At 41.0% G+C, this 26795-nt stretch overlaps 1 protein-coding gene across 10 annotated transcripts in view; it reads left to right on the top strand.

Annotated features, from left to right (window-relative positions):
* Window positions 1-26795, top strand: part of CHD9 (chromodomain helicase DNA binding protein 9) — a 185559-nt gene that overhangs the window by 155371 nt on the left and 3393 nt on the right. For 7 of the 10 annotated variants that reach the window (XM_084645123.1, XM_084645124.1, XM_084645119.1 and 4 more), the window contains 6 exons: window positions 2097-2369; window positions 3165-3333; window positions 5809-5948; window positions 6603-6824; window positions 17747-17875; window positions 23671-23775. In XM_084645123.1, coding sequence (XP_084501249.1) covers window positions 2097-2369; window positions 3165-3333; window positions 5809-5948; window positions 6603-6824; window positions 17747-17875; window positions 23671-23775 — 1038 coding nt within the window. The remainder of the gene's footprint in view (window positions 1-2096; window positions 2370-3164; window positions 3334-5808; window positions 5949-6602; window positions 6825-17746; window positions 17876-23670; window positions 23776-26795) is intronic. The other 3 variants (XM_084645126.1, XM_084645125.1, XM_084645128.1) reach the window with 1 other exon arrangement.

Below are 26795 nucleotides of genomic sequence, written 5' to 3'. Positions count from 1 at the left end.
TTACAGGGCATAGGGTTGGCGATGCCTCATATACTGGTGCATGAGTGCGGGACTCCAGAGGGTGCCAGTCAGCCCTACGGATACCACTAAGGCAAAAAATTCCAACAGTGGTGCACGTGGGTGCACGCTTACCTAGAATGGAATGGACATGAGCAACACATCTCAAAGAACAACAGTTACGAGAGGTAGGTAACTGTTTTTTACTGCATGGTGAGTAAATCTATCCTTTTACATGCATTAGTGGCTTGTTCTCAACTGTACTAGTGGCAAACTATGAAGATTTTGTGATTTGTTAAAATGTATACTTAAAATATAAACTTTAATCCCAGTGATTAATATACTTTTGACAATTGCCTTCACAATGGAAAAGGATAGATATTATTTTAAAAATGAAAGATTAGATTAGCTTTGACACTTGACGTGAAAATCAGAAGATCCAAGAGGAATACTTTATGGGCGTCTAAAGCTAATCTTGTTTTCACAGTCCCCTGCTATGCTTATGGTTTGCAGAACATCTGGCTTATAAAATCACCACCTTCTTGGACATGCTAGTTGGATTTTAAGTAGATTCAACTTCATTTTTGAATTTTCTGGGATTTATATTTTATTCAGTAGTTCTAAAGTTATTTTAACATAATTTTGTAGAATGTAAGGGTCACTGGTGGTGTTCTAATTCTTCTACATGCTACTTTCCAAAGAATCTGTGTTCCCCTCTACAAAACTGTTTTAAATTATGTAGATAACTATAACACAGTCTTAGAGTAAAATTTCATTGTATTTGTTAAAGGCATGTAGTATATTATAAAAAAAATAGCTATTGGTTTCTCAATTTGCAGTGGTAAAGATCTCATTCACTGGAGGCAGGCATGGATTGCACTGAGGCTTGAAAATACGCAGCCAGATTGGAAGCTTCTGATGAAGGCATTGTTTTCAGAAGTCAAGCAGTTTAGGAGGGCCTGAAAGGGAACTTCATGACAAAGGAAGAGACAAAAAGGGTGGGGGAGATTAGTATTAGTATCTGAAATTCAGGAGCTTTTAATCTCCACTACATTAACATCATGAATATTTTTCTTAAAAATAACTTTGGTTTCAATGTTCATGATTTTCAATTTTCAAGAGCATCACTTGAGCTCTTCTTAAATGGTCTAATTTTCATAGGGAAGGTGGAAGGCCCATTTAGAATGTGTCAAAATGAACACCCACAAATAGAGGCATAACAAAACAACTAATCATTTTTGAAAATGTAGGCCCTTGTTCTGAATGTGGTGGTGTAGAACACAATCAAGATTAGGAGAGAATTGTAAAGAGCATTTTATATGTTGGGCAGTTTATTTCTTGGACAAATATGTGTGCTCTAATGGTATCAGCAAACTTTATGGATTTTATTTTTATATTACATAGGTTCTAAAAGGGTCCCTTACATTTTATTTGGGGAATTCAGCATGTATTGCTTAAGGTCTAAGTACGTGCTTGACTTTTCAGTGGGACTGTTTGTGTGTTTAAAATTAAATATGTGCTTTGCCGGCTTGTGACCTAAGGTATTTGAATCAGGAGCGGAACAGATTCAAACATGACAACAGGAACTGTGAATAAGAGCATGCACATTTATTTTTATATTTGTGGCTGGTTATTATATTATTGTAGCATCTACATATGTTAGGTGATAGTCCCTGCCCCAAATGGTCATGGCCAAAAATCTGCATACACTTCTGCACTGTTTCATTTTACTATCCAGAGTATTCCCATTAAAATTAATGGGACTACTCATGTGAGTAAAGCGAAGCATGTGCTTAAGTATTTGCAGGAGCAGGACCAAAATAGACAAGATACACAAAGGGTAGAAGAAAGGAAGTACCATTGTCCACATTTTGCAAATGGTTATGTGAAGTATAGAGAGATTGTGATTTATCCAAAGCCACACAGGAAAATGTTGTAGAGCCAGGAATTGAACCCAAATCCTGAGTGCAAGTCCAGTGATTTAACCGTAAGATTATCCTTACTCTTCTTTGTAGAAGAGTAGGGTTTGCATTCTGAATGGCATCATGTATAGATTTTATAAGCAGTTCCTTTGTAAAAAGTTTTCTCTTTTTTTCTAGGATCGAGTTATGATTAACCGACTAGACAGTATTTGTCAAACAGTGTTGAAAGGTAAATGGCCTTCGGCAAGAAGAAGCTATGACAGCAATACAGTAGCATCTTTCTACACAACCAAACTTCTGGACAGCCCGGGTGCAGCTGCAGACTACAGCGAACCTAGTGCACCAACTCCCCCAACTGCAGGTGTTAAGGAAGAACATGATCAGTCGCCACAGATGCCAAAGGTGAAGAAGCATGTACGAGAAAAGGAGTTTACAGTGAAAATCAATGACGTATGTTTATTTTTATTGCCCTAGGACCTGATTGCGATTGCGGTGTGCGGCATGCTTTACCTGCAAGTGGCTGCCTGCTCTCACTCTTACTTCCTTTGCACATTAGTTTACGGGTATTTGGATATGTTTCTTTTGGGCATTGGGCATTTTTAAATTTACATATCCTACTAGAGGGATCATCATTGAATGTATGTCCCTCTTTAAACTTCTGAAATCCTGCTGTTAAGATGCTTCCTCAAATGGTTTGTTTTATGCAGTTTCTAACAGTCTGGTTAGTTGCATAAATAATAGGTGTTTCCAGTGAGTTTGACTTTTTTTGAACATTTTAGCATGCCCTACTCAAATTAGCACTTTATAATTTCATGTGCTTCTAAAAAGGTTACAACTAAATCCTGTAGTTTCACATACATACTAGAGGTGTCTAAAATACCCATTTCCTGTGTTTGTAATTTGAGATTTGTTGGTAGTAAGTACAAATAGATGAGAACTCTGTTCTAGTAATTGGATTTGGGATTTGCATAGGATGAGATTAAGGAAGTAGATAGATGTTCAGTATCTGAATTTTTCAATTAAGATATTAATTTTTTCACAATTTGTATTGAGAAAGGTGGTCCTGTAAAATTTCTGGTTAGACTGGTTACTTTGAAGAAAAGCAAGGCTTGATTAAAGTCTTGTGTGATCTCATTTTCCCTCAACTCTTCTGTAATAGATGTGTTTTATGCGAGAATCCTGAACTATGAAGTAGTCATTTCTGTCTCAGAAGACAGTCTTCTAACCCTGGCATTTGTTTAACAGGAAGGTGGTTTGAAGTTGACTTTTCAGAAGCAGGGGTTTTCTCAAAAAAGGCTGTTTGAAAGTGAAGAAGGCACGTTAGGACAGCAGCAATACCTGGCTCGGCTTCGTGAGCTCCAGAATGCTTCAGAGACCAGCCTTGTCAATTTTCCAAAATCCTTACCAGAATCAGGTAAACATTATGATTTATTATAGTGTCAATTTACATAATGCTCCCTGGTCACAAGAATCTCTTTGACAGTGTACATTGTAGGGAAATAGACAAAGAGCCATTATACTTTGTCTGCCATTTTCTATCTGTGTTAATTTTCTGTGCTCTTTGTAATCTGTCTCCTGTGTCTGAGGCAATCAAACAGTCAAGTATATGAAAGTCATTAAGTTCCAGAGGTTAATTACACATTTTTTGTGGGGGGGAATTCCTTTTATACTTTTGAAATTTGTTACCTCTCCGTTTCATTGGATGCCTTCTAGTTCTTGTGATGGTGTCATGACTTCTTTGGTGCTACTATGGTCTCATTGTAGTAAACTCATATTTAGATTTTTCTATGGATATTTAGCCTAGTAATCTTCAGTAGCTTTATTTTATAAATAAGTATTCAGAAAATGTCTAAAAGGGATATTATTTACCCTGTACATTACAATAGCTTCTTAAGAACTTAATGTAATTGTGTTTGTGTGTGTATATATATAAAATTGTAACCCAGTAGACCATAATGACTCGTATAGAGACATAATCTCTCACATATACCTGAGTTATGCATGTGAGTAACATTTATGAAAAGTAATGTGTGTAAACATGAAGTAGACACAATGTTTAAGATGTTCATAATATTGACCAATTGTTTACACAGTTTTTTTAAAATCTAAGCTCAAGTTACAGCAATTCCAAAATATATCTTTCACTTAGAAAAATGTACACATTTTTCATTTATGTAAAATGGAAGCTTATTGAAATCATTTTGTTGAATACAAGCTACATAAAAATACAGAAGTAGAAACTTGGTATGTCAAGTTTCAACTTAAAACAGGATAATACATCTCACATCCTTAAGCCTATTAAACATGTATAACAGTGTTGTCAACTTATGCAATATTTTGGGTCTTTAAGTGTTCTCATTCATTTATTTTTTCTTCAATCTTGCAAATTTTTGCCCTCATCTAAAATGGCTCCCATATCCCATTACCATCTGGGTCTGAAGGCACATGCTTCCCTTAGCAAGGTGCATTGTATATCCATTTGACTTTTTCAGATGAAAGTGAGGCTGCCCTCAGCAAAGATAGATGCCATCCTATTGGTTTCCAATGGCTCTGAAGCCAGGCTACTCTCAGGGAAGATAGTGTCCCCTTAGTCACTCTGTGAGGGCTGGGCAAATATAGAGGTGTTAGGAATGGGACTGTAGGGACTAAGGGAACTGGACAGGGCACTATGAATCAAAGGATTCTGAGAAGCAGAGTACAGATAGGATGGGATACTAGGGAATGTTGGGATCAGGAGGCCATCTGAGGGGTGGCAGCAGGATATAAAGGCAAAGTGAGAGGAGCTGAAAGAGTGCAGAGGAATGTGGTATGGAAGAGAAAGAGAATGTGATGGATAAGAAACTGTGAGGTAAGGTAACTGTGAGGGAAATAAGAGTAGGGGTGAATGTAGGTGACAGTAGAATGTGGGGAAATGTGTGGAAAGAATGTGAGTGCAGCAGCTGCCTATCCTGTTCAGCTAAGGACTGGATAGAATAGAATTGCCACATGCCCCCCCATGAGGACAATAGAAGGTAAGTGGTGTTCCCTCTAATCAGTGAAAAAAGATGCTGCATTTTTGTGTATATTTAAGGTTGCATTTTGACCCTAAGATGATCACACATACAGTATGCATGGGGAGCTCCCCCTTAAAGGTAAAAAATCAAGACAGGTGAAAAACTGTGATTTAAAACAAAAAAAACTCAAACCCCCCATGTTTTTAAGTTACTCTTAAGACATTATTTTGGAAGATGGTGTAGTGTCTCATATGTTGAATGTTGAGCTTGTCAGTGCCTTGATGGAGATTCTTAAATGGGTACAACTTTCTAGGAATTTAAGTCCAAAACATGTTACCTTAAAATTGGTTCATTATGTTGGTGAGTGATATTTACATATAGAATACTGGTCTGAGAACACTTGCTTTCCTTTTTTGGGGGGACCAATTTGGGGGACCCTTCTCAAACTGTTGTCATCCCTGCCGGCTTTGGAGCGGTTGTCTGCTAAAAACACTGTTCTGAGCTAATCATGGTCAGTCTAACAGCACTGAATGATGTTGGTTCGCAAATAAAGAAATAAAATGCAGTAAGCACTGATGGCTTCTTCTGTAATAGAAAATTAAATTAAATCATTTGGAGTTAAAAAAAAATCTTTCCCTTGTACAATGGAGATGGAAAAATAGTTGATCGTTTTAATTTTAATAGTACTAGCAGCTGCAACTATGATTTATTGATCCCTTTTGTTTTTTCTGTACTTGTTACAGGGTCTCTTTAGCAGTTTGATTTTTTGTTTATATGTGGGAATTATCTGTAAACTACTCTATTTCAAATTATGGAACTTTTTTATTGAATGTGTTCCTGATTATAAATGGAACACACCTTTGACTCATTAATGATATGCATTATTAATTTGATAGGTGCTTCCAATCAGTTAACAGTTAATGCTAATGGAGTGATGGTCGACAGCCAGCCTGTAGTCAAAAAGAGGAGAGGAAGGAGGAAGAATGTAGAAGGAGTTGACATCCTCTTTATAAATAGAAATAAACCACCTAATCATGTAAGTAAATCTGATTCTATATCCAAAATACAAGTTCAATTTTACTCTGAATTTCTTAATTGAGCATATTGTGCTGCGAACAAATAATTGCTAAACTTTAGCATTCAAATGATTTCATCTGGAATTACTCAGTATAAGCTTATAATTAAGGTCCTACTTAACTTGCAATATTGTGAAAATTGCAGATTCTGCAATATTACACTTCCACTGCAATTTTGACAGTGGGAGCCCTGGCTCCTTCCGTCAGCCCCAGGCAGCCAACAGCAGGAGCCACCACTCTCAGCCATGGATAGCCGAAAGTGGAAAATCGCACAAAAGTAATAATGGACTTCATTACTCCAAATAATAAGGTCCATTGTTACTTTTCTGCAATTTTCCATGACTTGTTCACAATTTTTTGATGATCATCCCGCAATTCAAGTATTACCTTACTTATAATCTTTTAAATGTGAGCTGGAAAGGATTTTTATTAAAAACAAACAAAAAGCCACATCTATGGTATTGCTTAATTACAATATGGAAAATTACATATAGATCTCTTTCAGAATGTAATTGGCTGTGTATTTAACTAAATTGGAGACCACCTACAAATTCTTTGTGACATTTGTTTTCCAATGTATTGCGTGTTTCTCAGAATATTTTGTCTTTCTACAGGTTAGTCCAGGCATTAACACCTCGCAAGTTGCTCCAGTAATAAACCCAACACTTACTTATGCTCAGTCCCAAGGTCTACTTGATGAAGAAAGCCCAGTTCCTGTCATTAACCTGAAAGATGGAACAAGACTTGCAGGTGATGATGCACCAAAAAGGAAGGATTTAGAAAAATGGCTTAAGGAACATCCTGGTTATGTTGAAGATTTAGGAGCTTTTATTCCTGTGAGTATTCTTTTGAACTCTGCTTCAACTAAATAGTGAGTCTCATTCTGCCTCTGCATATTGTATTTAAATTTGTAATATATACCACCTGGGATTCCTTATTCTCTTCTTTTTTCCCCCCTTCTTTATTTTCACTTGATTTGAAGCGGAAGTCTATGGGATGGTCTCTTAATTTCTATCTATCTTCTTCCCATCTCCATGCAATTTGTACACTAAGGCCAGCCCAGGAATATAGCATTTAATCACTAATAAAAAATAATCAATAGCAAGATGCATTATCTGTTGCCATTTTTTATGGAGACTAATCCATTTCAAATATTTCTTTAATGAAAATTAGGAAATATGTATTCATGTGATGTTTCATTACTTTTAAATTATACTGAAAATAGATGCGTGCATTCTCACAATTATGCAAGAAGAGTAAGTTAGTTACAGTGGAATAAATATCATAGGGACCTATATTTTAAATGCTTAGTAATGTCAAATGGATTTGCTATTCCCACCTTGATACCTCTGAGCTTGCAATCTACTGATCCATAAATCTGCACATAACAGACATTAATGGGATATTATCACATTTATGGGATTAAAACCAAAAATTTTCTGTTCTCTAAAAGTGTTTTAATATGAAGTAATATAGGATAAACTGGTATACCCAGAAGTAAAGTACTCCTGAAAATTGCAATTTTATAAATACAAAAGGGGAAGCAGGAAATGATGAGCTCGAAATGGAATTGTTTGTGTACCTTTTGTCTTGCACTGGGTGTATATAAATTTGGTTAAATTTTGGACTAAATTCTAATATTTCAGTTTAAGAATAATTTCAAATAACTATTAGAAGCTGAATAACTAAAAGGAGGCATCAGTATTCTCCAGCTACCTGTATCATAGACTCTCAGCCACTTTTTCTCCTCCTCCTCTTCTTCGTGACTGGTTCGTGTCAGGCCTGTCCATTCTGTCCTTGCACTGTTGGTAAACCTCTCAGGGTATTAGGAGGTTGAGGATGCTAAGTATATTAATACAATCTGTTGTAAATATTTCATTTTTATTCCAGTATCTTGTCTGTGCCCATTAAACAGTGTGTTTATTATCTATCTTAATGGTCAAGTCTTCAGAATGCTGATTGGTTGATAAATAATAAAAGTGCACCTTGATCATCTACATGCCCCTCAGGTGCAGACTCTTCACGCTAACAGGGACAGTCATATCTAACAAATTCTTCGTCTTCCAAAGTTATGATCTTGATTAACTATGGGATTCTGTTATTGTAAATAATCCTGCTATATTAGAATAAATATGTAATACATGTTCTTCTATCGTTATTGTCGTAGCCACCAGTCTGCTCCAAATTTGACTTCAGCCAAATGCTGTTTCCAGTTTTTTTGGTCAAATAGTAAAATTAAGCAGTGAATACACTCATAAATTAAACATCTAATCTTATATAGTTTTTACGGTAATAGTTAAAAACAATGACTGTATGAGACATCAGAGGTAGTAAAAACTCTAGGAGGCAGGTGTGCCTCCTGTTGTGGTCCCTACACGCTGCTCTAGTGAAGTATGTGAACAATTTCCCCAGCACAGGAGTACCAGAGGTCCAATGTAAGTGTCACTATGTGATCTCTTGAGCAACTTCCAGCTAGAGGGGGCATGTCAAGTAGGTCGTTGAGAGTCCATAGTGGTGATCACTGCAGAGATTTTGGGCTGTCGTGCAGCCTATAGGCCATCTTGAGGAGTCTGCCATAAATTAGTACAGAACATACCATTCATCTTGAAGTGATCGTCTGAATGTATATTCCAGACATGGGTTTGCATGCGCCCGAGTACAGAATTTTTTGCAAGCATTGTTGGCCCTCATATGCTATGTAGTTCTCCTTGTACTCTGAACTGGGGGAGTAAAGCAGTGAGGGCCAGTACTTCTCCAGGTCCTTCTTACCACTGGATGGTCTGAGTTGAAATCTTTGATATCTTCAGCTCCTTTCTACTGTATCACTTCTGTAAATATATTGTAAATAGTTTTAGTATTTTTCTCATATAGTATAGTTAGCTATTTTCTGTTCCCCTCCACCCCTCTCAAGAAGGAATTTTTCCCCCCAAGAAGGCTGAGATTATGCCTGGGATTTTGAGGTTCAAAAACTGCATTTCCTGCCATTGCTCCATTTCTGTGAGTAGTGAACATCAATATTGTCTCTGCTGCCTGAGTAAGGCTCACTTCTTAGCCAAGTGCAGCATCTGCTGCTCCTTTCCCCCCAGAACTCATGAGGGTTGGGAACTGAGGCTTAGGAAACACCTAATGGAGAAGGCTATGAGACAACAATCAGATCCAGATCAGAGAGACCCCTCCACCCGCAATACATCAGTCTCCTCAAGCATAAGTTGGGAATGAAGGCTAAGGCTTTTGGAGGCTAAGACTTCTAAGCCACTTCCAATGAGAGTAAAGGGCAAAGGGACAAACTGTCTTCTCTGAGGACTGCTCTGAAGAGAAAGGAGCCCTCCCCAACCCTGTCAGAGTCAGAAGAGCCTTCACACACAGGCATCAAGGACTTAGGCCCGAGTAAATCTTCTCAGCAGGAGAAGATGGTGTGGAAGGGTAGAGATCCACTGATTCTAGCATTGGTTCCTATGGCGAAGGCTCAAGCCAAACAGCCTCTGATGCTCACATCGTCATCTAGAGCAGATATAGTGCCTAAAGCAACATGGTCCAGATGAGATCAGACTTCCACTGTAACCAGGGAAACTCCTGTTCCATTGGCTCCATCAGTGAACTCTCCCCACACCTCCTGACAGTCTGAGATATTTGTCTCCATGGAGGACATTTTTGCTCTCCCTGATCATCCACCCCTCCTGTCGAGATCATCTTTATTTTGGGACATTGTCACTCCAGAGGAAGAGACTATCCCAAGGATGCAGAGTAATTCTCCCATCCCAACCTGCCAGCCTTGGTGTGCAGCCATCAGTACTATCAGTAGTCCAGGATCCAGTCTTTTTCTTACACGTATCTCTGATTGAGAACCACTGGTCTAGAGGAACAGCTACAGCCCTTGTTATGAGGAGAGACTTATGGTTACAATCTTCAGGTTTCATAGAATATCAGGGTTGGAAGGGACCTCAGGAGGTCATCTAGTCCAACCCCCTGCTCAAAAGCAGGACCCATCCCCAATTAAATCATCCCAGCCAGGGCTTTGTCAAGCCTGACCTTAAAAACTTCTAAGGAAGGAGATTCCACCACCTCCCTAGGCAACGCATTCCAGCGTTTCACCACCCTCCTAGTGAAAAAGTTTTTCCTAATATCCAACCTGAACCTCCCCCACTGCAACTTGAGACCATTACTTCTTGTCCTGGGTACAGACTACCATCCAGGATCTGCCCTTTGATACGATCAGTCTGTTTCATGAGGAGACAGATGAATCTCTCTGCTTCCTCAAGGACTCAAAGACAACTCTTCACTCTCTGGCATCTCTATACCCATGCCCCCAAAAGAAAATATCATCGACAGAGGTATAAGGTGGGACTACCTACCCAGCTCTTTTATCATCATTATCCTCAGGAACCACCACTAAAAGACAGAAGCTTTATAGGCCCAAGAATACAATCTCTGCAGCATCTTATTTCAGCCCTTAGTCCAAGAGTTTCTTTTTACGAGACTGTAGAAACCCCCACATACCTTTATTGTTGCCACATCATTTTTGATTTTTGGAGGCCACCTTACCCATATTGCTCGCAACTGGAGGGCCCTAACTGCCAACAAATGCGTACTGGAAGTTATTCATGGCAACTATCTGATCGAGTTTCTGGCTACTCCTACCCACAAACCCCCTTCACAGTTCCTTTTCAGGGACCATTCTAATGAGATGATTCTCCGACGGGAAGTGGACTCAAGTTTCTCGTCCTACACCCAGGTCACTTTCAGACCCCGGACCTCAATCAGAACTTGCCTTTCCCTTCTCAGCCACATGGCACCATGTACACACATGATGTCATTTTCCAGGCTTCATCTTCATTGTTGTCAAGCCTGTCTTCTCTCTGTGTACTCACCAGAGAGAGATGACATCAATTATCTCTGGTGGCAATTCCATCCAAGGTTTTGGACTCTGTCATCTGGTTAACAAAGCCAAAGTTCAGGTGGGGATCCCTTCCTTCACACTGACTCCCAAGGCAGTCATCTTGACTGATGCATGCCTCTTAGGTTAGGATGCTCATATGGGTGATCATACAGCATAGGGCCTGTGGACCTTTAGGGAGTCCAGAATGCAAAGGAATAGAACTCAAGGGGTTCATTGAGCCCGCAACGCCTTCCTCCCACTTACCTGATCCTGGCATGTTCAAGTAATGTTGGACATTAGGATAACTATATTCTATATATACAAGTATGGGAAACGAGAGCCCCATTCCACTTTGTATAGAGGCAGTCAACCTCTGGAATGATGCATCAGCCATCACATACCCCTTTCAGGAGTATACTTACCAGGGGGTGCAGAATTCCCTAGCAGACATCTCAGCAAACATTTTTCTGCTGCCCATGAATGGGAAAGTCACAGTTTGGTTCTCAGCAAGATCTTCACCCAATGGGAAATGCCAACCTCAAACCTTTTTGCCTCACACATGAACAAAAACATCCCCCATACTGCCCCAGAGCAGCCCTGGGCAGGGTCTCATTGGGAGATGCTCTTCTGCTCTTCCATCCTTAGAGGTTTTTAAGGCCCAGCTTGACAAAGCCTTAGCTGGGATGATTTAGTTGAGGTTGGTCCTGCTTTGAGCAGGGGATTGGGCTAGATGACTGCCTGAGGTCTCTTCCAACCCTAATATTCTATTATTCTGATTCTGCTACTATGAAAGGATCACCTGAAGTATGCCATTCCTCCCATTCCATTAATACCACAAGCTCTATAGAAAATCTCTCAAGACAGAGCTCGAGTCATCCTTATTGTGCCCAACTAGATGATCACAATGGTCCCTTCTGGCCTTGGAATCTGTGAATCTGTATAAAATTGGCTGAGACAGTTCTGGTTTACAGATCTACTGAAGGCCTCAGCTCAGCCACCATAAACATCTGCCTATTTCCAGACCTTCTAACACAACACAAAGGCATTTTCAGGCACCCCCATTCCAGAACCACTGCAGATCATAGCTTAGTATTTGAATAAGCATCACATGTAAAGTGCTCATGTTCCAGAATGGTTCAATCTATCCTTAACAAAGCAGAAAAGACTCTACTAAGATATGTTATTCAGCCTAATGGAAGCATTTTTCCACTTGGGCTCAGCAACACCAGAACTGGCTGGAATCCCTGCTATCCTAGAATATTTTCTTACTTATGAGTCTCCAGGTCTCATTTTCAGTTCCTTCTAGGTGCATTTAGCAGCAATCAGTGCTTTTCATCCTCTGGCAGATAACCACATGATTTCACTCATCCTGTCACAACTCGTTTTTTGAAGGGGCTTCTTAGATCCTTTCCACTGTTGGTGAAGTTTGCACCTCAGTGGGACTTCAGTTTTGTTCTGTCATTTCTCACCAGCATCCCCTCAAGCCTCTGGTCACATGCTCTGTGGTCCATCTGTCTATGAAGTTGGCCTTTCTAATCACTATAACATCAGCCAGAAGATTCAGCAAGCTGGGGGCACTTACGGCAAACCAGCCATATACTGACTTCTATAAAGAAAAAGTCTCATTACATCCCACCCCAAATTCATCCTTAAAGAAGTTTCTGAGTTTCATATGACTCATACCATCCACTTACTGCTATTTTCCTCTCTTAACCACGTGCCTCGGATGAAATGAGGAGGCTGCATTCTCTGGATGTCCAAAGGGCCTTTTACTTACAAGGGCCTTTTGTCCAGTAGGCCTTTTACCTAAAAAGAACAAAAGACATTAGAAAGACATCTAAACTATTTCTTTCCATAGCAAAGAGATCATGGAGTCAAGCTGTATGTGTTTAGAGATTTTCGAAATGGATGTCTGATTGTATTATCCTTTGTGTTATCTGCTAGCTCACATTTTCCTCCTCTTCCCAGAGGGAGTGAGGGCTCATTCTATCAGAGCTCAAGGAACCTCTGCTACATCTCTGAAACTGTGGGTATGTCTACACTACAAAATTAGGTCGATTTTATAGAAATCAATTTTTAGACATCAATTTTATACAGTCGACTGTGTATGTACCCACTAAGTGCATTAAGTCAGAGGAGTGCGTCCTCGCTACCATGGCTAGCATCGACTTACAGAGTGATGCACTGTGGATAGCTATCCCACAGTTCCCACAGTCTCCGCTGCCCATTGGAATTCTGGGTTAAGCTCCCAATGCCTGATGGGGCGAAAACATTGTCGTGGGTGGTTTCGGGTACATGGCATTAGTCATCTCTCTCTCTGTGAAAGAAACGGCAGACAATAGTTTTGCGCCTTTTTTCTTGGGTTACCTGTGCAGACACCATACCATGGCAAGCATGGAGCCCGCTCAGCTCACCGTCACTGCTGCTGTTGTGAGCATTGTAAACACCTCGTGCATTATCCTAGAGTATATGCAGAACGGGCTAAGAGACGCCAGCATAAGGAGGATTTTGATGAGGACATGGACACAGACATTCCTGAAAGCACGGGCTGTGGCAATTGGGACATTATGGCAGCAGGGGGACTGGTTGATACAGTGGAACACCGATTCTGGGCCAGGCAAACAAGCACAAACTGGTGGAACCACATAGTATTGCAGGTATGGGATGATTCACAGTGGCTGTGAAACTTCTGCATACGTAAGGCCACTTCCTGGAACTCTGTGAGTTGCTTTCCCCCACCCTGAAGCGCAGGAATACCAAGATGAGAGCTGCCCTGACAATTGAGAAGCAAGTGGCGATAGCCCTGTGGAAGCTTGCAATGCCTGACTGCTACCAGTCAGTCAGGAATCAATTTGGAGTGGGCAAGTCTACTGTGGGGGCTGCTGTGATCCAAGTAGCCAATGCAATCATTGATGTTCTGTTATCAAGGGTAGTGACTCTGGGAAATGTGCAGGCTTTGCTGCAATGGGGTTCCCTAACTGTAGTGGAGCGATAGACGGATTGCATATCCCCATCTTGGTACTGGACCACCTTGCCAACCGGTATGTGAACTGCAAGGGGTACTTCTCAAAGGTGCTGCAAGCACTGGTGGATCACAAGGGACATTTCACCAACATCAACTTGGGGTGGCTGGAACAGGTGCACGACGCTCGCATATTTAGGAACTCTGGGCTGTTTGAGCAGCTGCAAGAAGGGACTTACTTCCCAGACCAGAAAATTACCGTTGGGGATGTTGAAATGCCAATAGTTATCCTTGGGGAACCAGCTTATCCCTTGCTCCCTGGCTCATGAAGCCTTAAACAGGCAGCCTGGACAGTAGTAAGGAGCAGTTCAACTATAGGCTGAGCAAGTGCAGAATGGTGGTGGAATGTGCCTTTGGACATTTAAAAGCTCGCTGGTGCTGTTTGCTGACTAGGTCAGACCTCAGCGCAACCAACATTCCCATTGTTATTGCTGCTTGCTGTGTGCTCCATAATTTCTGTGAGAGTAAGGGGGAGACGTTTATGGCGGGGTGGGAGTTGAGGCAAATCGCCTGGCATCCGATTTTGAGCAGCCAGACACCAGGGCGATTAGAAGAGCATAGCAAGGCGCGCTGCGCATCAGAGAGGCTTTGAAAACCAGTTTCATGACTGGCTAGGCTTCGGTCTGACAGTTGTGTGTGTTTCTGCTTGATGCAAACCCACCCCCTTTGTTGATTTTAATTCCTTGTAAGCCAACAACCCTCTCCCCTTCGAAATAAAGTAACTACTGTTTTGAAACCAAGCATTCTTTCTTTATTAATTAAAAAAAAATGAGATAACGGACAAGGTAGCCCAGGTGGGGCGGGAGAGGAGGGAAGAACAAGGCCACATTGTTTGTTATAGCCACACTAAAAATCAAACTGTTTGAATGACAGCCTTCTGTTGTTTGGGCCGTCCTCTGGAGTGGAGTGGCTGGGTGCCCGGAGCGCGCCCTCCTCACCCCCCCATTCTTGGGCATCTGGGTGAGGCGGATATGGAACTTCAGAAGGAAGGTATGCAGTTATACGGTGGATGCAGCGGGGGTCTGTGCTCTTGTTGGTTTTCCTGCAGCTCCAACAGACGCTTCTTCGTCTCCGTTTGCTCCCCCAACAGACGGTATTGGTCTCCGGGAGCTATCCCTGTTGTAGCCTCTGTCCAACATGCCCTGTGAGATTTTGGCAAATATATTTGCATTTCTTCTTTTTGATCAGAGTTTGGCCTGCACAGATGCTTCTCCCCATACAGCAATCAGATCCAGTGTCTCCCTTTCAGTCCATGCTGGAGCTCGTTTGCAATTCTGGGGGGACTGCATGGTCACCTGTGCTGCTGAGTTTGGCACACTGAACAAACAGGAAATGAAATTCAAAAGTTCCCAGGGCTTTCCCTGTGTAGCTGGTAGTGCATCGGAGTTCAAAGCGCTGTCCAGAGCTGTCACAATGGAGCACTCTAGGATAGCTCCCGGAGGCCAGTACTGTTGATTTGTGTCTGCGCTACCCCAAATTCTACTCAGCAAGGTCGATTTTAACACTACTCCCCTCATCAGGGAGGAGTACAGAAGTCGATTTTAAGAGCCCTTTAGGTCGACAGAATGGGGTTGGTTGTGTGGACACAATCATTTTTAAATCGACCTAACGCAGCTAAATTCGACCTAACCCTGTAGTGTAGACCAGATCTGTCTCTACCCTGCCAGGAGGCTGATATCTAGAAGAGAGATGTAGGGCAGCTACTGGGAGCTCCTTGCATATCTTCACAATATATTATGCTTTGGTCCATCTTCTCTGGCAGATACAGCTGTAAGGATAGCAGTATTAGTCAGCTCTCACTTCTTCATCCTCACACCCACCGTCTGTTTGAATGCTGCTTGTTAATCTCTCACCTATAGAATACACATAGGGACTATCACTTGAAGATGAAATGGAGGTTACTTATCTGTAACTGGAGGTTCTTCAAGATGTGCAGTCCCTATCTGTATTCCACTCCCTTCCCTCTGCTCCGGATTTTTTGGATATTAGGTAAGAGTAGGAACTGGAGAGGCATCGGCCCAGACTGTCCTTTATGCCCTCGGTTTGTAGCACAAGGAGAGCCATTGCACATGTGTGGGTTAAAAGATGCTACTTGCAAAAAATTCTGGACTCAGACATGTTGTGTGCATGCGTATCCATGTGTGGAACACAGATCACACATCTCAAAGAGCGTCCTATTTCATTTGTTACCTCAGTTTTCCTTTTTCTGTTGTCCTTTCCACCACTCTCCTCCCCCAGCAAACTGGCAACTGGGAGTGACAACTTAGTGTTTCATACTCATTACATCCCAGTGAATGCCATTACTCTACCATATGTTGACCAGCTGATATGTAAATGTATAATTGGAAAAAAAATTCTAAGTGTATTGATAAATTTTAAAAGAACATAATATGAATGTCCAGAATTTTATACTGAGATTTTCAGAGTAGTGCAGGGGATTTGGCCATGCGCTGCTTTGAGACTCTGTCTCAGTTTTTAAAATCAGAAGACAACAGCTGTACAGTAACTCCTCAATTAAAGTCTTCCCGGTTAACATTATTTTGTTGTTACGTTGCTGATCAATTAGAAAACATGCTCGTTTAAAGTTGCTTAATGCTCCCTTATAACATCGTTTGGCAGCTGCCTGCTTTGTCCACTGCTTGGAGAAAGAGCAGCCTGTTGGAGCTAGCTGATGGGGGCTTGGAACCAGGATGGGCCGTCAGCCCCCCATCAGCTCCCCGCTCTCCTAAGTTCCCTCTGCAGCAGCTGTCCAGCAGGCTATCAGTTGCCCACAGCTGTCAGCTGTCCCTCCCCCCCCCCACTGCCATGTGCTGCTCCTGCCCTTGCCTTGCAGCTGCTCCCAGGACCTCCTGCTTGCTGTGCGGGAGGTAGCTGTGTGGGTGGCTAATGTCAGGGTGTCTTCTTCCCCCGCTCCTGCTCCCCACTACTTTAACCTATTTCCACAGAGCAGCGGAGGGGACATGCCTCCGTCCTGAGCCCTGTCAGCTTGCTGGCCGCAGCTGCTGTCTCAACTTGCTGATCTACTTAAAAAGGCAATAAGAACAGGAGTACTTGTGGCACCTTAGAGACTAACAAAAGCTTATGCTCAGATAAATTTGTTAGTTTCTAAGGTGCCACAAGTACTCCTGTTCTTTTTGCGGATACAGACTAACACAGCTGCTACTCTGAAACTTGTCATTAAAAAGGCAATGTACTTAGAGTGGTGTCATTGTACTTAAAGGAGCATGCACCTCTCTCTCACACTCTCTCACACAAACACACACACACGGTGTGTCACTCTCTCTGCCATGCTGTCTCCCCTCCCTCCATTCGTGCTGCCTTGTAGAGTGTGAGGCTACATTAACAATGTGTTAACCCTTGAGGGCACAGCCAAGTGCTAGTTCATCATTTAGCAGTAAGGCATTCCCTGGGAAATATCCCACTCTCTTCCACCCTCTAACTTCATCACTTCAACCAAGCTTCACAATCATCATTGCTGTGTACAGTATTAAATTGTTTGTTTAAAACTTATACTGTGTGTGTGTGTATATATGCATATAGTCTTTTATCTGACGAAAAAAATTCCATGGAACCTAGCCCCCCCCCCCCCCATTTACATTAATTCTTATGGGGAAATTGGATTCGCTTACCATCGTTTTGCTTAACGTAGCATTTTTCAGGAACATAACTACAACGTTAAGTGAGAAGTTACTGTACAAGGTAAGACTGCTTGTGATGTTGGAAATATGAAAGCATTTACCTTAAAATGAGAGGGTGGCTTATAAGAATAAATAAACAAGTCAACTTTCTCAGCACTTTTGTAAGTAGTTTTCCTAGAAGACTAAGATTTATAATTAATTTTTTAAATCCCTCTAAAACAGAGAATGCAGCTTCATGATGGGAGGCCCAAACAAAAAAGGCACCGTTGTCGAAACCCTAATAAACTGGATGTTAATAGTCTCACTGGTGAAGAACGTGTTCAGCTGATCAATAGAAGAAATGCTAGAAAGGTAATCATATTACTGTGTCCACTCACCCTTTCCCCAAACACAAAATTTATGTGAAATGAAGTTTTCACATCTTCTGCTAGGAAGTCCTTATGCACAGTCTAAAGTTTGTTTTATTAAGTTGTTTTGTAAATGGGACATGAAGCGTAAGTATAGTGTTTAAATCAGGATTTAGTAAACGGAGAAACTTTAATAAGTTGCTGCACAATTATTCTGGAGATTCTGTGCAAAATTACACACACTAAGTGAATATACAGCATTGTATGTTTCTGTTCAGTGGAGTTCAGCCAATGCAGAGGGCCTGCACAATGTCCTATGCACTACTCCAAACCCATGTTAAAAAATTTGAAGAAGTTTATAGGGCCATGCAGGAGCCCCCAGCTCTGGGGTGAATTTCATCTACTAAGAATAGTACAGTATTAAACTGAGGCTTCATAATAACGAGTAAATTCTGAATGATCAAGTACTGTGAAAATGCAGCTATAAGGTTGGAGTCACCGTGTGGAAAAACAGATTGATAAGTGGGAGCTGCTCTGGATTTGTTTAAGCTTATTAGGGGGATATTCTTAAATTGATATTTTAACACTGTAATTTTTCTTTCACAGAAGATGGAAAACTTTTTTTTAAGCTAAAATGCAGTTGTCACCCCCTCTCTGGATATTTCTAGACCATCCCTGCCAGAGTTAACTTAGTATAAATATTTCCAGCAAATAATTTTATTAAAAATTTCCGAAGTGCTGTTGCCTCTTACTTGGGTTAAAAGTTTTATTTAAACAGACATACTAATGACTAGATTTCCTGGCACCTCACTCTTCTGTCTGCAAACACATATCCCTCTAATGTTAACAGCTCATTAAAGGACATTTCTTCTGCAGCCTCCTGGCAGGGTAAAGACCGTTTTAGAGCTACTGTGTGTGTGTTGGGTAAATCTACAGAGTTGAGCGGGCTGAGCTGCCAGTAATTTCTGCATGATTCGTAGTGTGAGTGCAAAAAAGAATTCACCAGGTTTGCAAGTGCAAGAGTAGACCTGACCTGCATCCTGTGGGGCACAACTACAAATGTTGGGTCTGGGTCAGATGGGAAAACAAAAGAACCCTCCTGGTATTGGTTCAGGTCAGTTGTCGTCCTCCCGCTTGTGGGGTTGGCATGGCGGCGGCTGCATGCCCATGCCACTGGCCATCCTCCCCTTGCTGCACTGTTATGCTGCAGAGTGAGTGTGGAAAGGAGCACAGCGCCTCCCCCTCCACAGCGTGGGCAGCACAGCAAGGGGCAGTGGATGGCATCAGCGGGGCATGTAGCTGCTGCCACGGCAACCCCTTGGGCTGGAGGAGGAGGAGAGTCAGCTCCCTGGGCAAGAGGTGGCTGTGATGATGCTGACTAAGGTTTGTGGGAAAGGGTCTGGGTTGGGTTGGAAAATGACTTGACTTGCTCAAGTGGGCTTGAGTCTGGGTCGGGCCTAAAAATTAGGCACAAGCAGACCTCTACTTAGCAGGTGAAAATTTCCTTTCTTCTCTTTCATCATGGTTCTTGCAACAGCTTCTGGTGGCTCAACTTGTACCAGCACAGCATATCCCACTCCACAAAATCTATAGCTTTCTCCTCTCATCCTCTTGTACCCTTATAGGATGATAGAGGAGAAGAAATGTCCCCTTAGCTAATGATGGGCTGCTAACACTAGAGGGTCATGTACTTAAAGACCCAAGAGGTGAGATGGTTTTAAAATGATCTCGTCTCATGAGCCCCAGTACCTTTGAACCTCTAGACACTTTCAATTTTCAGTTTCTGTTTCAAAAATTAAATAATAATTTATTCAATATTCTCAGTTTAGTTACTGTTGAAAATAACCTGGAACTCAACAAGAGGGATGCAATGTGTGCTTCGGAAGGGGCTTTAGGAAACTGCGGGAATAAGAAGAGAGAAAAGGGATCCAAGGAGTCGGTGGAAACTTAACAATAAAGAAAACAAGTTACTGAAAATTAATTTAAATATATTTAAAATTGCATAGAAAACCTTTTTTCTAGTATTTCCTATTATCCGTCTACTAGGAACAGTTCTTACATAATGGAAGGAGAGTTTCATAAACTACTTTAGCATGTGTTTAGTTGTTGCTTAAGTGGAGTTTGCAATAAGCCTCACCAATGTGTGAATTAGTAGATTACTGATGTATTATTGTGTGGTTGAAGGCAAAAGTTTAAAGGCCAAAGCCTGCAGATGATGTGGCTTTTTACTGTAGAACACTGAAAGTACACTTCACTAACAGGCTGAATCTTGATGTAGTTTGGTGTTGGTTCTGTAAATCTTGAAAATATCCATTATTACAGAAGTGTAGTAACTTTTACTGAGAAGTCTGTGATGCTTGACATATAATGATGGCTTGCATTTATAGAACACCTTTCGTGCAGAAGGATCTCAAAGTTATTTACAAAATCACTTCACCCATCATAGAAGTGTTTTAACCGTTTAAAAGTCCCCAGGAATATTGCTCGACAGTTTAGGACAGAAAGTGAAGAATGCCCTATCCAGTTGAAATAACAGGGAGAATTGTAGGTAGGCAGAACATAATTACCCAAGTTGAATTGGGCCAGAACACCAGGATTAACAACCCTGCTCTTGCAAAAATTGCTGTGGTATGAGAGGTCAAGGCCTTAGTGTTAAATGTCACCTGAAAATTGTAATCCTCAGCATCACAAGACCCGCAGTTATATTTGTTCTAAACTGACTTTGGAGGGAAAAATGACCACCAACCACTTCTTCAGAACCTTGGAGGTCTTCTGTCAAAGTAATGACCCAACACAATCCTCCTTAATAGGAGCTCTCAAAGATCACAGCCAAAATGATAAAGCTTCCAGTCCTGTTTCTTCAACATTTGATTTTTTTGTGAGTGTGTAAATCCTCTCCATGCATGATTCATTTCAGGTTGTATGGTTGTATATTCGGTCTGTTAGACATCTCATGATTTTTATTCTCCAAAGACAGCATTTTGTGTTGTCTGATCAAGAATAGATCTCAACGCTAGTGTTACTGGTGTTAAATATCTATCACAAATACAGGGCTTGCTATTATAATGTTACTGTTTTGGCATGGAGTGGTATCCAAGATACTACAGTTCACACCAATATTTAGAATAGAAAATAAGTACGCTGATGGTATAGCATCTTTTGGCGAGTGTGGACTTCAGTCATGTCCAGTCTGTCACTTCCAAAGACAAATGTGAGTAGCCTCTGATGGGTGATGGAGACAAACGAGTCTTAATGGGAGATAAAACAGAGAGAGAACAAACAGAAGGGGGGAGGGGTATATTGGATAAGTAGTGATTCCTTAGTTATGATTGTGTTGAGAATTACACTTTCAGCAAGTTCACTACAACTTTTCAGAGGACAATTTAATGATCTATGTAATCTTTCTTAATAAAAAGTTTGCTAACTTTTCCAAAGAAAACACTTGAAAAATGCCCCCTTGAAGTTTTGCCTTGCTTTACATACACGTCTTTGGATGACTGTAGCTAAACAGCCACAAACACCAGAAATTCTAAATGTGTCACATACCTTCTATTATATTTCAGACATCATCTACTTTCAAGGTTTTTAAAATTGAATAGGTTTTCTTGCACTCGGACTGACCAGTAGAATTGCTCAGATTTGTCAGCTGTTTCTGTGTTCATTCTGCCAACCTGCATTCTGATTCACCAACATGTCCATTGAGTCAGGTTGGCAGGTTTCATAGCAGGGTAAAGGGAACTGTTTTGGGGGAAAGATGTGGCTTGGGGTAGGGATGTGGAATTGCAGGCAGATGGATCAGGGTTTGCGAAGGGCATGAAGGAATTCAGCTGGGCTTTGAGGAAGGGTAATGTGCAGGGAAATAAAGCACCATTACCTCAAAAGCACTGGTCTCCGAAGCCTCTTCTGTGGCCTGAGGACCCCTAGTCAAAACATGCTTCTCCACCTAAAATCCCCAAACCACCTTGCCCTTGCTAGCCACTCGCTCCCCAATGCCCAATTTTTAGGCACATAAATATTGATGTATCAGTCATGGGCTCCTAGGGGCTCTGTGCCTTTGTGTAGGAGAATGAGGGGGGAGCAGCACCAGGAAGACTTTCAAACACCATTACCTCAAAAGCACTGGTCTCCGAAGCCTCTTCTGTGGCCTGAGGACCCCTAGTCAAAACATGCTTCTCCACCTAAAATCCCCAAACCTCCTTGCCCTTGCTAGCCACTCGCTCCCCGATGCCCAATTTTTAGGCCCTCTAGTACCTCCAACTCATTCATAAAGCTGCCTGGATGGAGTGCAGGATTCAGGAAGGCCTAGATATGTGTGTTTGGTGGGGGGCCGGGGGGTCTAAAATGAGGGAATCCCAGTGTCTCTGTACCAAGGACAGTACCAGCATTGGAAGGACTCCCCTAAGCTCCCCAATGCACTGAGGTAGCAGCCCCAGGAGGAGCCAGTGTCAGTGCCTTGACACACATACCACCATGGGAGAACAGAGTGTACCCCAGGGAGCTGAGCCAACAGCACTGGGGAACCCTATCAAAGGAGGTTGTCCCAGTGCAGAGACATTTGAGCTCTCCCCACCACAAGCTGCCTGCACAGTGATACTCCTTTGCTGCAATGAGATTCATCACTGTAAACTGCCTGCCCCATAAACTTCTATGTTCCCAATCACTACCTTGCCCCAACATCCCTGATCCCCTGGCTCATTTCTGCTCTTTCCTTTTTGGTTCTCTCAGTTCTCCATGCAGCAGCCCCGTGGGGAGCCAAGGAGCAGAGGCGGATTTCTGTTTTGTGGGGCCCTGGACCAGAACAAGTGCACGTGGGCCCCCCGGCACCCCTGCTAGAGAAATGGGGTCAGAGCACGGGGGCTTGCCCAGCCCCCCGCCCGCCCAGCACTACGCACAGGCCCCTTTGGCCCAGTGGCTAATCCGTCACTGCCAAGGAGGGATGAAGAGCTGGTTAGAGAAGGTCTAGCAGTTAACAGAGATGTGGAGGACATGGGGAGTGTGAATTAAAAATGAGGCTTCAGCTGAAAGGAGCTTGAGTGGAGAAAAACAAAGAGGAAGCGCTCCTCTTCCCTCTCCTTCTTTCATTCAGCTCTGTCCTAGATCAAACCGTACTTCTCCCCTTCCATATCATGATGAGATGTAAAAAGGGGAGTTGATTACAGGAGTTTTTGATGACTTAACTGCTTATTTCCTTGCTTTTTATGGGTTACATTGATGGGATATGCTGTTTAGCAACCTTAACTCAAAATTAAAAGTTTGATTTTTGTGTGTGGGGAAAAGTATAAGAAAATAAATAGTTTACCCTGCCAGAAAGAGCAGCTCTTATTAGACAAGAAGGGTGCCTCTTGAAAAGCAGATTCAGGGGTCATAGGGTAGAACTGATTCACCCACCAAAAGGTAAGACATTTTTAATAAACAAAAGGAGTATGAATTCTCCTTCTAAAACTTTGACACCTATTTTCACATATTCATTATTAGTGTGACACTATCCCATTTCAGTACGCTTCTGAAATGAGCCCTGGCATTTATACTAAATCTTACATTAGTAAGATTGTCAGATATTGAAGTTGCTCTGTGCGAGTTTAGTGGCTGCCGACATCTGGAACAAATTAAAGAGTACCTATTCTATTCCATTCTGACAGAAACTAATGATAAACCTGGAGTGCTGTTTTGCTTTCTAATGCGGTCAGGTTACATTTAATTTTTTTGAAAAAGACATAAATGAAACCAGAGTATCAAATCAGGAAAATCCAAAGTAAACTGAGAAATGTTTCTTCTCAAAATTTATCTTTTATTTTTTAGGTGGGAGGTGCTTTTGCTCCACCGCTGAAGGACTTGTGCAGATTCTTGAAAGAAAATCCTGAGTATGGAGTAGCTCCTGAATGGGGAGATGTTGTGAAACAGTCTGTGAGTATTTACAGGATGAACAATATCATGATCTATGATGTGAAGTCTGCTCTTTTTTTTTTATTATTATTATTATTATTTAAAGAAAGAGACAGACAGATACTAGCATTAGATTCAGGTACTAAAGTCAGTCAACTATTGTTTAATATACCTTTGGATGCTCTTAGGAAAATCTGCCTGCCTACCCATGGTATCTACTTCTCTCTCCTTTGCCACAATGATGAAGGTAATTACAAAATTAAAATTTTAATTCACCATCAAAATAAAATTACTTGCCCTGGGAAAATGAGCAAGTAGAATTTTTGAAGATTGATTTAATTATACTGCGTATCTAAATTAAGAGACAACTATTTATTAAAATAGCTATTATCTTCTGCATTTTATTTTCTAGTTCAGAACTGTACTGTTAGGCAGATTCCAGTGGAAGCGAGATTTATATGTAGCAAAAGTTCAATTGTGTGGGGTGTCCTACACCTGTCCTTGTAAACTAAAAAAATATGCTTAATATTTACAGCTCTACAGTGAGCAGGGTTTTAAAGTAGAGATCATAAACGACTTACAGCAAAATTTTCTGAATTGCTTATAGTCTCATGTTCATATGTGACGTAGGCTCCTGAATCAGTTGGCACTTCAGAAAATTTTACTCTAGTGTCTTGTGCCCTCTAATTTCCAGGAGAATGGTTTGTGCTGCCCTGGCCTCACCCACGCAGTTTCTTCTGTTTGGCTCTCCACTCTGTATGTGCTACTAGAAATGTGTAACAGAAGGAACATGCTCCCACTGGCACTGGAGCAGCTTAATGCCAACAGCAAGATGCATCTAATGTGTAGTTTTTCCCAGGTTAGGACTTATGAATGTAGCTCTAAGAATATATATGTATTGCAGCCCCTTCTACATTGTAAATCAAATTTTAATATACAATTTGAAAAACTGCATTTGCAGCTATTCGTGGACACACAGTTTGCATTCACATTTGCAGATCAAATAATTGTGCATGTGCCAACCTAATTTACCAAATGTAGACTTTGTGCACACATAGGTGTACATAAAAATTTGTGACCACAATTTCTGAGGCCACTTACAAATTTTCCCCTCTCTGTAGAATTAGTAGGAAATATTCAAATCTCATGGGACATGTGGTACGGAAGAAGGAATCTACAAGGATGTTTTTATTTCTGCAATGAAAAAACAAACCCAAAAAACAAATTCTGTTATCTGTAAAAAGTGACAGTCTGTTATAAGTGCAGTGATCAAAATAACACTGATCATTTTATTTGAGATTTGTACCCCAGTAAGTTGAAAGGGAAAATTTCACTTAATTATGGATGCTGTTTTTTGTCTGCAGGCTCAGCAAAATAGCATGCATATATTTTCATTGTGAAAACTGTATATCTGATTCATCTGTCCTTTGTTTTATTGGGACGTGCTTTTTTCTTTTTTTTTTTAAACACACAACACCACTACCACCCACCTATGGACACATAGCTGTAAACCCACCATCCTTTATTTCCATGCAAATAGAAGTGACTAGAGGTCCAGGCCTCAAAATGTTGGATAGCAAAATCCTGCTCTGGGGAACTTTATTTACCCTTCCACTCCTCATGTCTCCCATAGAGATGAAGATAATTTCTGGTGGTAATCCTGTGAAGTCTGTATACCCACCTGCCAGAACTGGTAGGGATTGTGCTACATTTGCTGTACACAGTCAGCCTCAGGCGGAGGATTGCAGGTTTTTATTTATTTAACAACATTTTAGGTTTTTGCAGTTAATCATAAGTACTACGGTATTTAAAAATGGTATTTTCTTACTTACCTCATCCTTACATTTATTGAAAGTTCTGAGCACTTGCTTTATTGACAACGTAATTTTTACTATTTTTTTTCTTATTGTTATAACAGCGCCAGTACAGCTAACAATGAGCTAGATTCTATTCTGGTTAATATGCCAACAGAATTGTAAAGTTCCAATTGCAGGACTAGGTTCTACCCTCTTTTATACCCAGGCACCTCCATTTAGGGTAATGAAGTATCACAGCAGTAACCGGGAGCAGAACTGGTGACAATGATTACCACAATATAAGAGAGAATAGAATTTGCCCTGTAGATTTTTGTAATGGTGATCCTGAAAGCAGAAAGAATAGAGCTTGATTTTCAAATCCTTGGTTGAATGAGGGCTGACAATTTTTTTAAAATTAGGGGATCTTGTATACTGAGCAAACTTCATATTTTACAATCATTGAATCCTGTGGTGCCATTTTTATAGTCAGTTTTCAAGGCAAAACTGCACTTCAAAAAGAACACCAGAGCACAATTAGAGTCCTATCTTTGCCATTAGATAGGACTTACATAGATGGCAGAACACCATTCTAGGTCCCAAGAGAAGATTTTAAGTGTCTTCGATTTCAATTTATTTGGACTTTCAGTCTTTAGTAGCTTGTGTGAAATGTGAAGAAAGGATGAAATTTGATAGGATGAAATAGATACTAATAAACATTAAAATGTTCACAGATTATGGCTCCACATTAAAATGCACAATTATTTTTCCTGTTATATTAGATAGCTCTGTTACCTGTGTAATCACAGTAACTAGGCATTTAAAAAAATCAAATAAATTATTGGAGTCTGGAAATTACACTAAAATCTGTTGAAAGATCCTAAATCCACACTAGATTTTAAATCTTAAATTCAGATTGCTTAGGCCAAATCCTACAATAAACCCTGTGAGGATGATCCTCTGGGCCTGTGGAGAGCCCCATTAAAGGTAGTAGGTATCAACGTGGGTACAGAGGACTATTCAGGGTTACAGGGCTCATGGCAGGATTGAGGCTTGAATGAGGTACCTTTGGGAAGTGGCAGCACAGATCAGTCACAGACTTTCAGGGAGTTGTCTGGTTAATCAAACTGCTGTGCTAAATTTAGTTAAACAGAATAGTTTTTGGAACTATTCTTGAGTATTTAATTTTAACGACATATCTTTAACCTTATCTTCCTGTAGTGGCATTCATTTTCATATATTAAAATA

This window comes from Lepidochelys olivacea, assembly GCF_965140295.1.
Source record: "Lepidochelys olivacea isolate rLepOli2 genome assembly, chromosome: 12".
Lineage (NCBI taxonomy): Eukaryota > Metazoa > Chordata > Testudines > Cheloniidae > Lepidochelys > Lepidochelys olivacea.
Note: the sequence above shows the minus strand (reverse complement) of the source record. Positions and strands in the feature narration are given on the sequence as shown.